Below are 15,057 nucleotides of genomic sequence, written 5' to 3' on the forward strand. Positions count from 1 at the left end.
ATTAAAAAAAAAAACAAATTCGTACAAGATCGCCCGAGTTTCTACTTTTTCGAGGCAAATTACAGACCTAGATTTTTACCTCTCGAGACCCGGCTCGTATCCCGGGACAACCAGCACGTGTCATTCGCATATTTGTTCTTTTACTGGCCTTATCTATTCGCCTTTTGTCAACGAGGAGCTCGTCACCGTCATGATGGACAATATTCGATACATTCGTCCGTTTCACACATCCGTGTCGTTTTTCGTTTCACAGCAAAATCCTTTTTTCGAACAAACCTAGGAGAATACTTCCAATACTTTCGACGAGCTGATATCGGTTTATAAAAGAATTTAATATTAATATATTTAAGTTCATTTAAGAAAACCGTTTGATTGTGAAATAAAAAACTACGCCACCCAATTAACTACCTATATATATATGTATGTATATATATAAAATCCTTGAGATGTTTAAGGGTTTTTTTTTTCAAATAAAAAAGTTATAGTCATAATTATTTTATTTATTTTTTAATTTCTTATATTAAAAAATTGCTTATTTATTTTGAAATAAAAAATACATTTTCTAATTTTATCATTTATCATTTTATGTATTTTAAAATGGTCATAATAATTTAGTTTAATTTTTTTTTTCAAGTTATACAACAACTTACTTCAAAGGAGTTACATTAATGATAAAAGAAAACAAAATTCTCATAAACTACCCATGATTCGGGAGAAGTTTTATGATGATCTAACTAATGAAGTTCAATAGTTGGAATTTCAAGAAAGAAAAGTGAGATATGTTTTTTTTTTTTTTGAAATTGCTAACATAAAGGTGATATGATATATTAATTAGTATCATTCTATTAATTATTAATTATATGGTATGCCATGTGGGCTTTTATATCAGCAATTTCAAAAAGAATATTCTAATTTTCTACTACTCTAAATTCTCAATCCTTGAAATTCCACTAATTACTCCTTTTAGCACTATAAAATTTAAGGCATCGGCAAAGATGACTTCAGGTGAACCAAAATACTCCACTTATTTACATAGATATAAAAAATAAAATAAAAAAATAAATCTACAAATCACCATCTAAATAGCAGTACGCTAACTCTGTTTTGTATTCTTTCGGTGATGTCAATTCCATGTGGAAAAGGAGCGCAGGAAAAAAAAAGAAAAACAAGAGGAGCTTTTTTAAGTCAAGAAAGGAACCAGAATACGAGAAGGCTCGAGGGAAGGCCGACCTTTTATTTTATTTCTCCAGCGATACAGTAGCACGGAAGACGAGAAGACTTGTGTCCTGCGACTGCCTTTTTCTTGCTCAATAATAAAGAAGCTACAGTCCCTCTTATCTACAATGAAGGCAACACAGAGATGGATAATGCTTGTCTCTTTCTTTCTTTCCTCCTTTTTGAATCCATAGCCAGGGAGCCTCCGTACTGCATTGTATAGTCAAGGTTATTCTTTCCTTTTCTTCGGTGTTTATACCTGTTTCTTTGTGGCGAAGGAACTCCCCCCCACCTTTTTTCCTTCCTTTATAAGTTTGAAAGTAGGAAGCTCTTTTCATCATCGCAGATAAACGAGAAATTGATGATGGAAAGATCGGAGAGTTCAAGCAAGACGACGATGAAGAAAGAAATTACTAATGATCATGGCTTCGTTGACACCATTTTTTCATGGTCTCTTGAGGATATTTTCAACGAAAATCTTTTCAAGGTTTTTACCTTTTCTACCTTCCATTTTCACCATTCTCTCTTTAGTTATTTATTTTGTAAAATTAGATTGCTGGCATGCGATTATCATTTGCAGCTTTTGGATTATTTTACTGTGCAGTGAATTGACGTTTCCTTTATTAAACAACTTCTTGATTTAAAAAATTATGTGGTTCTTACATCGATAGTGGGTTAGACCCTTACAAGTCCATTCCATTTTGAATTGCACATTGCTTGCCCTGAACGTAAGCTGAGGCAGAGCAGCTCCAACTCACCATAAAAATGGAGAGTTTTGGAAATTCTTTTAGTAATGGAGTTTGTTCTAGCATGCATGCTTGGTGTCAAAATATTTTTTAGGAGTTCACAATTAGTAGCTGTTTAGATAAATGTGTTAGTCTTAATGCCACTACATGATTGATTAATTGTGCCAAAACTCTTGACATTGATACCCACTAGGCATGTTCATTGTTGGGTTTGAGCCTCAAAAACTAACTGAACCGAGTAATTTAAATTTTTAAAAATTCAAACCAAATTAAATTGAATTCTTGTTCAAATCGAACCGGTTTGGTTTGGTTAAATTTTGTTTTTTGGTTTTAAAACCGAAACCTAATCATTAAATTAATGAGGTTTTTTTTTGAATTTTTTAAAATAAGCTTACATTAAATTGAACTTTTAAATGTTCTTGTTGGGCTAAGTTTATAGGCTTTTTAATTAAAACTAATTTTCTAATTTGATTTAGTTTCTTATAAGTTTTTTAATCAAATTAAAAGATTGATATATTTTTGAAATGTTTATAGAAATAATAAATTTAAAATGCTTCACATCTTGCTATCTTAAATTTGCAAAGAAATAGGCTATGAAAACTCAAATCAATACAATATATAAGATATATGATTGAATTTGAGCACCTCAAATTGAAAGAGGTTTTCACACTAAAAAAATTTACATTTACATTTACATTAACAACAAGTAATAAATTATCATAAATATCCAGCATAATTTGAAGAAAAAAATCCAGTACCAGCACCATACTTGCAACCAAAACTTCCAGTAATAGCAAAAGCCAAAAGATCCAGCAAGGATGCTGCTATAAAGAAACACTAGCAAATCAGCAACATGTTAAAGTTAAACTATTAAAAAAAATTAACAATGCAAAATTTTAAAAGGAATAAACTTAAAAACATTCAATTGAGATTTTTAAACTTTCAATAAATTCAACAAAAATATAAATTAAAATATTAGATTAAACATATGTAAATAAATGATATTATAAAATAACTTCATTTAAATTTGTAAAAGAAATTACCTGACTCAATCATCTTAGAATTTTCAATATAATCCATGAAGGTTCTGATGTTAATTGGAATTGGTGCTAAACTCAACCAATTCTGACAACAAACAAGTACTTGCATTGTCGATGGAGATAAAAAGCTTCAAAATAGATCTGATATACGACCGCTAGTATTGAAAGCTGCTTTAGAAACAACTGTAGATACCGGGATAGCTAACACGTATTGTGTCATCGTAGAAAAAATCTTGTATTTTGCAGCGTTACGCTTCCACTAACTCAAAATATCTAATTTAAAATTATTAGAATCCTCACAATCATCACCCAAATACCTCTCAATTTCAACATTCTCATTAACATTCATATAATTTCAACAACCTTAGCAAAATATCTTGTTGACATTTTACATGATGCAATGGCGCAACCTGTTAAATAAATATGTAATTTGATTATACATTTAAATATTATTCAGTGTTGTTTATATTTTTGTGAAAGCTCCTCAACTTTGAAACTAGTCGCTGTGTTCCCTGGAAATAATTTTGTTGCAGTTGAGCTGTCCTCGCATCTTGTAAAGAGATTGGATTATTGTAGCAGCCGAATATTTGGTGATAGCATATTTTGGGGTGCCTTCATGTCCTTTGAATGACCTCGTGTTTTCCTTTCCTTTGTAGGTGGAAAATATTCCAGAGTCATTTTACTCGGTTCGGCATTATCTTGGATCGTATGTAATTCCTTTATTGGAAGAAACCCGTGCACAATTGAGCTCAAGCATGGAAATTATTTCCAGAGCACCGTTTGCTGAAATGGTTGCCTTCTTTGAGGCCAAGCCCCACGGCACATTATTGTATGATGTTAATATTGATTATTGGAGAAACAGATCCCGTGGCAGTGGCAAGGAGCATTACAAAACATTGCCCGGCGACATCGTTATTTTAACAGGTGCTAAACCTGAAAATGTCTCTGATTTGCAAAGGGTTGGATGGACATGGACATTTGCTGTGGTCACCAGTATAACAGGAGATGAGACCGAGGATGCTGCTACATATACTTCTTTCACAGTCAAGGCGCAAAAAGACATTGAAATTAGTGATGGACTGCAGAAATCACTTACTGTGATTTCATTGACTAATATAACAACTAGCAGAAGAATATGGAATGCACTCCACATGTTCGGAAACTTGAATATCATCAAAGAGATTCTGTGCACTGATTCTGTGGTAAGATATATATATACACACGAATGTGATTACTGTCTCTAGTATCATGTACATTTTTGCATTACCTTAGGTCACATGTAGATGCTATATTTTCACACGTGGAAACATGGAGATAGCCAGTTTGGCTTGCTATTAATTTCCAAATCGTTCTTGAACTTGATTGAGTTTCCATGTTGGATAACAGGTTGAGGAAAATTGCAACCAATATTCTATGCGGGAACGTGCAATCTATGATGAGAGTGTTGTGAATTTGTCATCTAAACTGAATGAATCCCAAAGCAAGGCGGTTTTGGCATGTCTGCTTAAAAAGCAAGGCAACAATAAGTCGGCAGTTGAACTTATTTGGGGCCCACCAGGGACTGGGAAAACCAAAACAGTCAGTATGTTGCTCTTTAGCCTCCTAAAAATGAAATGCAGAACTCTAACATGTGGCCCAACCAATGTTTCAATTACAGAAGTGGCCTCTAGGGTGCTCAAGCTGGTCACAGAATCTCATGAAGCAGATTTAGGAACCGATTCTTTGTTTCATTCTGTGGGAGATATTCTTTTGTTTGGGAATAAGGACAGACTCCAAGTTGATTCTGAAACTCAGGAAGTCTATTTGGATTATCGTGTCAAAAGGCTTATAGAGTGCTTTGCACCTCTGACTGGTTGGTGGAATTGTTTCAATTCGACAATTGATTTTTTCGAAGATTGTGTTTCTCAGTATGCCATTTTCATGGAGAATGAATTAATAAAAAAGCAGGAGCATGATGATGAAAATGAAGAGAAAAGGAAAACCTGTAGCTATCAAGCTGTTGCCCTCAAAGGAGAGCTTAAAACATTTCTTGAATTTATGAGAGATAGATTCCACTCTACTGCATTACCCCTAAAAAGATGCCTCACTTTATTATGCACTCACATACCAGAAACTTGCATTCTCAAACATAACATTCAGAATATCGTATTCTTGTTTGGGGAACTTAGCTCTTTTGAATCTTGGCTATTCCATAAGGATGTGATTTCTGATGAATTGCTTAAAGTTTTTTCACACCCAGGGCTAGATGAGGATTCTTTCCGAGGTTTTAATGATATATTGTTGCAGTTGAGACTAACGAGAAGTGAATGCCTTACTATGTTGAAAAGAGTTCGGGATTCTCTCCGCCATCTGGATCTTCCAAGTGCTATGAACAAGCGGTCAATAGAGGATTTCTGTTTCCAGAAAGCAACCTTATTTTTGTGCACAGCTTCTAGTTCGTATAAGTTACATTTCTTGCCTATTGAACCACTGGACTTTTTGGTAGTTGACGAAGCAGCTCAGCTAAAAGAATGTGAATCAACAATACCCCTACAACTTCCTGGTATTAGGCATGCTATTCTAATTGGTGATGAGTGTCAATTACCAGCAATGGTCGTAAGCAATGTATGAAAAAGCTACCTTGTTGTTTTCTTATTGTATTTTTTGTTGATCTTAATTTTAGATTTGTTACTTTCTACACTATTGGCTCCTTATAGCTTATGGTTCTTAGGTTTGTGATAAGGCTGGCTTTGGAAGGAGTTTATTTGAAAGGCTCAGCTCATTGGGTCATTCAAAACATCTTTTAGATATGCAGTACAGAATGCATCCATCCATCAGTTGCTTCCCTAATTCAAAATTCTACTTCAATCAGATCTTAGATGCACCAAATGTCAAGGCTAGAAGTTATGTAAAGCATTATCTTCCAGGGCCAATGTTTGGTCCCTATGCATTCATAAATGTATTGGGTGGAAGAGAAGAGCTAGATGATGTTGGGCATAGCAGGAAAAATATGGTTGAGGTAGCCATTGTGCTGAAATTACTGCGAAGACTGTACAAAGGTATATTACGCAAGAACTTGAAGTTTCTGTGCAAATTGATGCTTACAATTGTTTTGCTTTGGCATATGAGGAAATTAAATGATCTTCAACTACCAAACTTTCTCTGACGGTGTTTTCATCTTGCATTAAAAACACTTGTATGACTGTTTAGCTCCTTTAAAGTCAATGCTTATTGAGAGACAATGGAAATGTCCTTTCACTTTTGAAGAAAGCATAGACACTACGAATTTGATACTTTTATGTGATAAACTTTTGGCTTCACGTCATTTCATCGAAACAATTTCCGCCACAAGATTTTGCTGTCACTTATTATTATTATTTGACATCCTTTGATGTTTCTGCATGCAGCATGGAGTGGACAGAAGGTTAGAGTTGGTGTAATATCTCCATATACTGCTCAAGTTGGTGCGATTCAAGAGAATCTTGGTAAGAAGTATGAAAACATTGATGGTTTTTCAGTAAAGGTGAGGTCAATCGATGGATTTCAAGGCAGTGAAGAGGACATCGTAATAATATCAACCGTGAGATCCAATACAGGTGGAGCAATTGGGTTCATCTCTGATCCTCGGAGAATTAATGTTGCTCTTACACGGGCTAGGTAGTGCTTCCAACTAGCTCTTTCCTGGTGTCTTTTAATTGTTCTAACGACAGTTCTTACCTTTTTTTAATGCCATTTCAGGCACTGTCTTTGGATTTTGGGGAATGAAAGAACCCTATCAAATAGTGAATCTATTTGGGAAAAGTTAGTCCATGATGCTAAGGAACGCAATTGTTTCTTTAATGCTGATGAAGACAAGGATTTGGCCAAAGCCATTTTAGAAGTCAAGAAAGAGTTTGATCAGCTGGATGATTTGATTAAGGGTGACAGTGCACTATTCAGAAGTGCTAGATGGAAGGTTTCTGTCATCCATCATATTTGTATTATGGAAGTCCTTATGGCAGATGTTTTTTTGTGTTAAGCATCATAGTTATTTTCTTTTGATATTTGTGTGGTACAGGTTCTTTTCAGTGAATACTTTAAAAAATCATTTGGCAAACTAGCATCAGTCAGAAAGAAGACACCTGTTCTGAACCTTCTACTGAAACTTTCCAGTGGCTGGCGTCCTAAGAAAAGGAGTGTGGACTTCATTTGCGGAAGCTCTTCTCAAATCTTGAAACAGTTCAAGGTTGAAGGACTCTATGTAATCTGTTCAATTGACATAGTGAAGGAAATATGCTACACGCAAGTTTTGAAGGTTTGGGATTTATTACCATTAGAAGATATTCCTATATTGGCTAAACGTCTAGAGGGCATCTTTGAGACGTACACTGATGATTTTATCAGTCATTGCAATGCAAAATGTCTAGAGGGGTATGTCTTTGCTATATTTATTCCATCTCTAGTTGTGCACTTGTGTTCCTCAATAATTACATAGAAATTTGCTTTAATTTGGCTGAAACGGTTAGATTTCCTTTTCTTTTGTTGAGTTTTTCTTATTGTTTGTTTTTGTTCAGAGATCTGGAAGTTCCAAAAACTTGGAGAACCTCCTTTGATATTCCCAGATATAAGAGTTGCAGCAACAATGAAATAAGAAGCAATTCAAATGCTGGTGGTCCTCGTCCCTATTATGTAGAGAACTCAAAAGTGAGTGATAGTTTGCTGCTGATGAAGTTCTACTCGTTATCTTCTGGGGTTGTGAGCCACTTGCTTTCTGACCGTGATGGAAGAGAATTGGAGCTCCCATTTGAAGTGACTGATGAAGAACTCGAGATCATCATATTCCAAAGAAGTACATTTATACTAGGACGATCAGGGACTGGTAAAACAACTGTTTTGACAATGAAGCTGTTTAAGAAAGAGCAACTATTTCATACGGCAACAGAGGGATACTTCGATACTTCAGAGGACAGCAGCAGGAGAAACAATGTTGCTGATGACATTAAATCTGATGGGGATGGTGTTGGAGATGCCAAAGAAACTGTCTTGCGTCAACTTTTTGTGACAGTCAGTCCAAAACTCTGTTATGCCATCAAGCATCATGTGATACAATTGAAAAGGTTTGTATTGTTTTAGAAAATACACTACGCTGGAGCTGATACCTCCAGGTTAAATTTTTTTTCTTGCAAAGCGTGCTTTTCATGATGTAACTTGTTATTAAGGAAATTTCATTGTAAGCATTTGTTCATATGCATTGCTGGATTGAACTTTTAGAAATTTATAGCAGGCCCTTAAAATTAGCTTAGCTTACTTCTGTACTTCATAAGCATTTCTTATTAATCAGATCACCCCATTCCATTATTGTTAAACTTCGGAAAATTCTTCCTAAAATTACCGTGCTTTCTGTATTTGTTTTCTTATATTAGCCTTGTTGTGTGTGTACAGCTTTGCCTCTGGTGGAAAGTACTCAGCAGAAGGGAGTTCAGTTGATATGGAAGATATTGATGGTGCAGCACAATTCAAAGATATTCCAAACTCTTTCTTAGATATTCCTCCAAAGTCATACCCACTTGTTATCACTTTCTTTAAATTTTTAATGATGCTCGATGGAACAGTGGGTAATTCGTACTTTGAAAGATTTTCTGACACGAGGCAGCTTTTGCATGAAAAAGTAGGGAATTCAGGATCAATCTCAGCACAAACTCTTATAAGAACAAAGGAGGTTAACTTCGAGAAGTTTTGTGCAGTTTATTGGCCACGTTTCAATGAAAAATTCAAAAAAAAGCTTGATTCATCCAGAGTATTTACTGAGATAATTTCCCATATAAAAGGTGGCCTGCGAACTGGAGAGTCTTGTGATGGCAGACTGAGCCGACAGGATTATATTTTTCTGTCAGAAGGTCGTATATCCACTTTAAATAGGCAGAAGAGAGATTTAATATATGATATTTTTGAAGACTATGAAAAGATGAAAGCAGAAAATGGTGACTTTGACATGGCTGATTTTGTAAATGATCTTCATCTTCGTCTTAAAACTTACAAGTATGAGGGTGATGCGATGGATTTTGTCTATATTGATGAAGTACAAGATCTTACAATGAGGCAGATTGCTCTCTTCAAACATATCTGTAGGAATGTAGATGAGGGTTTTGTTTTTTGTGGTGATACAGCGCAAACAATTGCTAGGGGGATTGACTTTAGGTTTGAAGATATAAGATCTTTGTTCTATAAGGAGTTTGTTTTACCATCAAGGAGTGCGGGAAATGACAGAAGCGAGAAAGGTCAAATATCTAAAATATATCATTTGAACCAGAACTTTCGTACCCATGCTGGTGTGCTCAAGTTAGCTCAGAGTGTTATTGATCTTCTTTATCGTTTTTTCCCTTCATTTATTGATGCTTTGAGCCCTGAAACAAGTCTTATTTACGGGGAAGCTCCTATTTTACTTGAATCTGGAAATGATGAAAACGCAATTGTAACTATTTTCGGGAATAGTGGGAATGTGAGAAGCAATTTTGTTGGGTTTGGAGCAGAGCAGGTGATATTGGTGCGGGATGATGCTGCTAGGAAAGAGATTGATAACTATGTTGGGAAGCATGCTCTTGTTTTGACTGTTGTAGAGTGCAAGGGCCTAGAATTTCAGGTCAGTGGTTTACTATACATCTTGTTTTTCCTATTTAGAACATTATCTTTATCATTTGCACTTCTTTCCAAACGCGTTTTCCTTTTGTCCATGTCCAACACATTTGATCATCACATTGATAATTTTTACCATGCTCATAACTTCATCCTTTCGATAATTTGCACCTCTTTAGTTCTGAATTGCTGTTTGAGTTTATGGATGTGGTGTTTGAGTTTATGGGAGAGCGGATACTTTTTTTAAATCTGATGGGTGTTTACAATCTTGACAAACATTCACATTTCTTTTAGGCACTAATGTCTTTGCCCTTTTAACTCTTTGCCTCATCCTTTTTTTAGGATGTCCTCTTGTATAACTTTTTTGGCTCGTCACCTTTGAAAAATAAATGGAGAGTTGTCTATGAGTTTATGAAGGAACAAGATTTACTTGATGCCAGTTCCCCATCATTTCCAAGTTTCATCCCAGCAAAACATAATGTCTTGTGCTCTGAGTTGAAGCAATTATACGTTGCTATCACTCGTACACGGCAAAGGTTGTGGATTTGTGAGAACGTGGAGGAGTTCTCCAGACCAATGTTTGACTACTGGACGAAGAAGGGCCTTGTCCAAGTGAGTAAACTGGATGATTCGCTTGCCCAGGCAATGCAAATTTCTAGCAGTCCTGAAGAGTGGAAGTCTCAGGGTAACAAGGTTTGCTTCTTGTTATACTAATGTAGCATTTAACTTATAATTTATTGATTTTGATTTTCTTAAAAAAAATTAATATATTATCTGTTTAATTATTTTTTGTGATTGATCAAAAGTTGCTGCATTCACTTGTCGAGTTAAAATTTGTCTTGGACTGGAGGTTATCCATATTGTTCACAAAATTTTTGAGTTTGATATCTTGGTTTATTGCTTTCAGTTATATTAGATGTTTTCAACATGCCATTCCTACTTGTTTGAAAGGACATAAAAGTGTCTTTCACACTGCATTCTTGTCGTCTTGCCATGTTCATACAAGTGTAACTTGCCTTTTCTATACCTTTTGTTGGTGTCACACAGCTTTTACGTGAGGGTAACTATGAGATGGCAACCATGTGCTTTGAAAGAGCAGGGGATGAACGTGGGGAGAAATTGTCCAAGGCTGCTGGGCTTAAAGCAGCTGCTGACAGAATGCATAGTTCAAATCCTGAAATGGCTTCTGTTGCACGCAGGCAGGCTGCAGAAATTTTTGAATCAATTGGCAAGGCAGAGTATGCTGCCGAATGCTTTTACATGTTGAAGGAGTATGATAGGGCAGGTATGCTTTTGTGCTATCTTCACTTCTTTTTCAGCGTTTCTACAGAAACATGAGCTGATCGATGGAAAATATATTTGACAGAAAAGGAGTCTTGCAACCACTGTTATTCTAAACTTTTGGTTTTCTAATGTTTCTGCTAGTTATGACCATTGCCTGTGTCCCTTGTATACTGAATTAATATTCTTCATTGCAAATTGCACCATCTTTTCTGTGAGAAAATTATTTATGAAATTCACAGATTTTCAAATTAGTTGACTGGATGATCTTAACCTTGAGTTGCAGTTATTACCGAGTAGGATTTTCTGGCTTCTGCAGGTAGGATTTACTTGCAATGTGGGGAATCTGCAATGGAAAGAGCTGGAGAATGTTTTTTTCTTGCTAAAAATTATTGTTCTGCAGCTGAAGTATATGCAAAAGGCTGCAATTTCTCCAAGTGCTTGTCTGCATGTACCAAAGGAAAACTCTTCGACACGGGCTTGCATTATATACAGTACTGGAAACAACAGGGGACTGCAGATCAAAGAAGCAGAGAAATGGATACAATTGAACAGGAGTTTCTGGAGAGCTGTGCTCGTCATTATTACGAGCTCAATGACAACGGAGCCATGATGAAATATGTTAGAGCTTTTGATTCCATGTCTTCAGCTCGTACTTTCTTGACTAATTTAGGTTGCCTTGATGAGCTTTTGTCATTGGAAGTGGAATCAGGCAACTTCCTGGAGGCAGCGGACATTGCAAAGCTGAAAGGTGAGCTTGTCCTTGAGGCAGAACTACTGGGCAGGGGTGGACATTTTAAGGAGGCATCTTTGCTTATTCTGTGGTTTGTGTTTGCAAACTCTCTGTGGTCAACTGGAAGCAAAGGCTGGCCTTTAAAGCAGTTTCTTCAGAAAGAGGAACTTTTGACAAAAGCTAAGTTACTTGCGAAGGATGTGTCAGATCAGTTTTATGAGTTTGTTCACACAGAAGCTGAAATTTTATTGAATAGCCAGCACAACTTATTCAAGATTCATCAAAGTCTAGATTCTTCTCGAAGACATAGTAGTATCAGAGGTGAAATAGTATCAGCTCGAAAGATTCTGGACGTGCATCTTCATTTAAACACCTCAAAGTATTTGTGGGAAAATGACTTAGCGTCTGATTTAGCAAGGTTGTCCGAAAGAAACTTTTTGAAAAACCAGGTCTCTGCTGAGACACTTGTTTACTTTTGGAATTTTTGGAAGGATAAGATTGTGAACATATTCAAGTTTCTTGGACGTCTTGAAATGCAAGATGTAAGTGAATATGGAGATTTTGGTGAATTCTGCTTGAATTACTTGGGCGTGAAGAGACAGTTTAATAATCTGAACGCTATCTATTTTCTGATGATCTCGGATGCTCAGTGGGTGAGGGAAATACCCAGAAAATTTATTCAAAGGAAGGGGAACTTGGTTTCTGTAGATGTTCATCAGTTTGTCATTGCTGCTCAGGGTTATTGGTGTTCGGAATTACTTTCTGTCGGCATGAATGTATTAACCAATCTTGAAGCCCTTTACAATTTCTCAGTTAGGAATTCCTTGTCCCTGTTTTGCCAAAGCAGGTCTCTTACTCATATATATGAGGTGGCAAATTTTCTTTTGAATTGCCAGTTTCTAAGTAGTCAACACGGTGATATCAAGGCACTGCAGAAATTCACTCGACTGGCAACTGGATGCTTCTATGATTGCATCTATCCTAGGGACTGGAGAGAATCACTGGAAGAGAATATGATTTCGTTGAGGAGAACTGCCATTTGTAGGAATTTACTCAAGGAAGTTATCTTTGAAGACGTGAGCTCAAAGAACAAGCTGTCTTATGCGCAACTTGGAAGGATCACATCGATGATTCTTGGTTCTGGTGAGATGGTATGTGAACTGTATGAGAAGATGGCAGATGGTCTACAATGGAATTCTTCATGGAAGGCATTCATTGAGGATCTCTGTAGGAATGCGAGCGAGGTGTCCTATATGCTGAAGTTGCATGAAGCTCTAGTAGATACTTATAATGCCAACTGGAGGAAAGGAGATTATATCTCGCCTGGTTGTTTCTTATACATGCTTGAACGCCAACTAATTTTGTTATCCTACCACCAAGGCTATTGTTTCACAACAAAGTCTTCTTTTGTGGAATGGCTTATCTACCAAGAAGGCCATGGGAGTCCAACTTTTGAAAGTTTGATGGGACCTGCACCCCAATCTACAGAAAGCATCCTGAAGTTTATTGTTGACACTGTTCAGCTGTTTCTTTATAATGAGAAGGATATGATGGAGTGGATAAGAGTATCAGAGAAGAACGTGAAGGTCCTGAATGACTACCATGCTGTAGTAGTGTTGAGATTGGTTGTCATAATATGTTTAATTTATGTGAACTTTGGATGTTGTAAAGGCTTGCTTTCTGACTTGCTGGGTAGGAAGTATATCACCAAAAAACTGCCAAGTCATTTTTATGATGCCATCCGGAAGAGGCAGAAGCATAATTCTCTGAATGTAAATCCAAATTTGGTAGCTGAAGCATTTAGCAAGATTGGCAATCCTCTGGTAGTTGTGAGTTTTGGTAAAAATTGCTCAAGATTTTTATGTCCAGATGCTATTTTTGTGGACATGAAGGTCAGTGAAAGCAAAGACAATGTATTAAGAGTCTTGTTTGCAAAGACTGATGCTACAGCTCAGGATCACACGGGAGCTGTTGAAGCAAACACCAGGAGCTCATTCAAAGGAATAGTGTCCCGGGGCATTGAATATCCAGGGAAGATACCTGAGCTTCCATCTAATGATGGAGATACAGCTAACTGGAACTTAAGGTGTGGGAAGAAGGATGAGAGTAACCCTCCATTGCGCCATGAACGGCTTTGGGAAATATTTGAAGCACTAAAATTTTCAAACCATGGAGTAGATCGAAGAAGCAATATTGCATGTGATCCAACATTTAAGGTAATGCTGCTTTTCGAATTATTTTTTATTATTTTAGCATGCTCAGAGACATGGTTATCTGTTTCTGCTAATCATTTTATCATTTATTTTCCAGGTGGATATAGACAGAGTTACTTGCCTTTTAAAAGCAGCAATCGATGGAAATTTTCAGAACCCTCCCGGTGTGGATAATAAAAACCTGCTTGAGGAAGCTTCCACCATGCTTCACGAAATGGGGCAACTTAATGCTGCATTAGAAATGAGGTCAGTGTAAACATGATGCCTAGATCCATGGTATTTAATGAAGTATTTCATTCTACTTGCAATGATAATATTTCAAGTATATTTTATTTTCAGGGAACCAGAACAGGAGAGCGACATTTCTACAATTGGAGAACTTCTCGAGAAGCTGCAGTCAAGAAGGCCAAAAATGGAATTTTTCCTACGCCAGATATTCTTGCAACACGATGAAAATCTTAAAAGAGAGATGTCAGAGACAAACAGTGCATCAGATGGCCAACGTGATGAGGAATATAGTAAGAGCAAGGCTGAGGGGAGTTGCGTTTCTGCTAAAGGTGGGATAAACATTTCACGTAGTAATGTTGAGACCGGTGGCAGCAATCCTGATATGGAGAACAAGGGGAAGGGAAACAGCAAGTCTAAGAAAAACAAGAAGGGAAAAGGAGGGCGGAAACGCAAGTAGCCTTAAACCTTTAACGAATTAAGGAAATAGTATTTCTCAAAAAAATAACCTTTTCTTCTGCATTTGTTTATAGCAGTGTGATTTTTCCTTTCCTTTCTTTTCCTTTTTTTTCTTCCCTGCATGGAGAAAGAAAAAAAGAAATATTATGAGGTCATAACACCTACAAAAAACTTGCAATATACTGTAAATATTTCAATTATTTATGTTGACTTGTGTTCATTTCTCCAGTGGCAGGATCGAACTCAGAACATAGTTTTCTGAGTCTGGGATTCACTTCATTTTTAATTTTTCAGATTTATGTTCATTTTATGCACATAGCAATTGTGCATGTAACCGGAAATCATCTCCATGTTTATTTCGAGAACTCTCTGATATCTTGAGCCGCACAAGTTTGGACCCTGGTTGAATGAATTCTATTTACGATTCATTATTTCTATCCCATAGGCTTTTAATTTTTTATTTTAGCATATTAGCATATCAGTTTACACTTAGCTATTCTTATTATTTTTTTATTTTTTTATTCATAGACGAGTTCCGCATGTTTTCACATCTA

The 15,057-nt window shown here is 36.2% G+C and overlaps 1 protein-coding gene across 2 annotated transcripts; it reads left to right on the forward strand.

Annotated features, from left to right (window-relative positions):
* Positions 1–1,228: 1,228 nt before the first annotated feature.
* On the forward strand, positions 1,229–14,718 carry LOC105126127 (uncharacterized). Of its 2 annotated transcripts, XM_011026893.1 has the most exons (15): positions 1,229–1,443; positions 1,562–1,702; positions 3,658–4,203; positions 4,388–5,605; positions 5,712–6,039; positions 6,388–6,637; positions 6,719–6,935; positions 7,038–7,390; positions 7,534–8,076; positions 8,402–9,599; positions 9,935–10,285; positions 10,640–10,877; positions 11,193–13,822; positions 13,917–14,065; positions 14,159–14,718. In XM_011026893.1, the coding sequence occupies exons 2-15, from the start codon at positions 1,577–1,579 to the stop codon at positions 14,502–14,504; spliced, it is 8,493 nt and encodes a 2,830-aa protein (XP_011025195.1). In that variant the 5' UTR covers positions 1,229–1,443; positions 1,562–1,576; the 3' UTR covers positions 14,505–14,718. The 2 variants fall into 2 exon arrangements, with proteins under 2 accessions (XP_011025195.1, XP_011025187.1); XM_011026885.1 differs by having other exon boundaries at positions 1,229–1,702.
* The last annotated feature ends 339 nt before the right edge of the window (positions 14,719–15,057 follow it).

Source organism: Populus euphratica, unplaced genomic scaffold, assembly GCF_000495115.2.
Source record: "Populus euphratica unplaced genomic scaffold, PopEup_1.0 scaffold1.1, whole genome shotgun sequence".
In the NCBI taxonomy this organism is placed as follows: Eukaryota; Viridiplantae; Streptophyta; class Magnoliopsida; order Malpighiales; family Salicaceae; genus Populus; species Populus euphratica.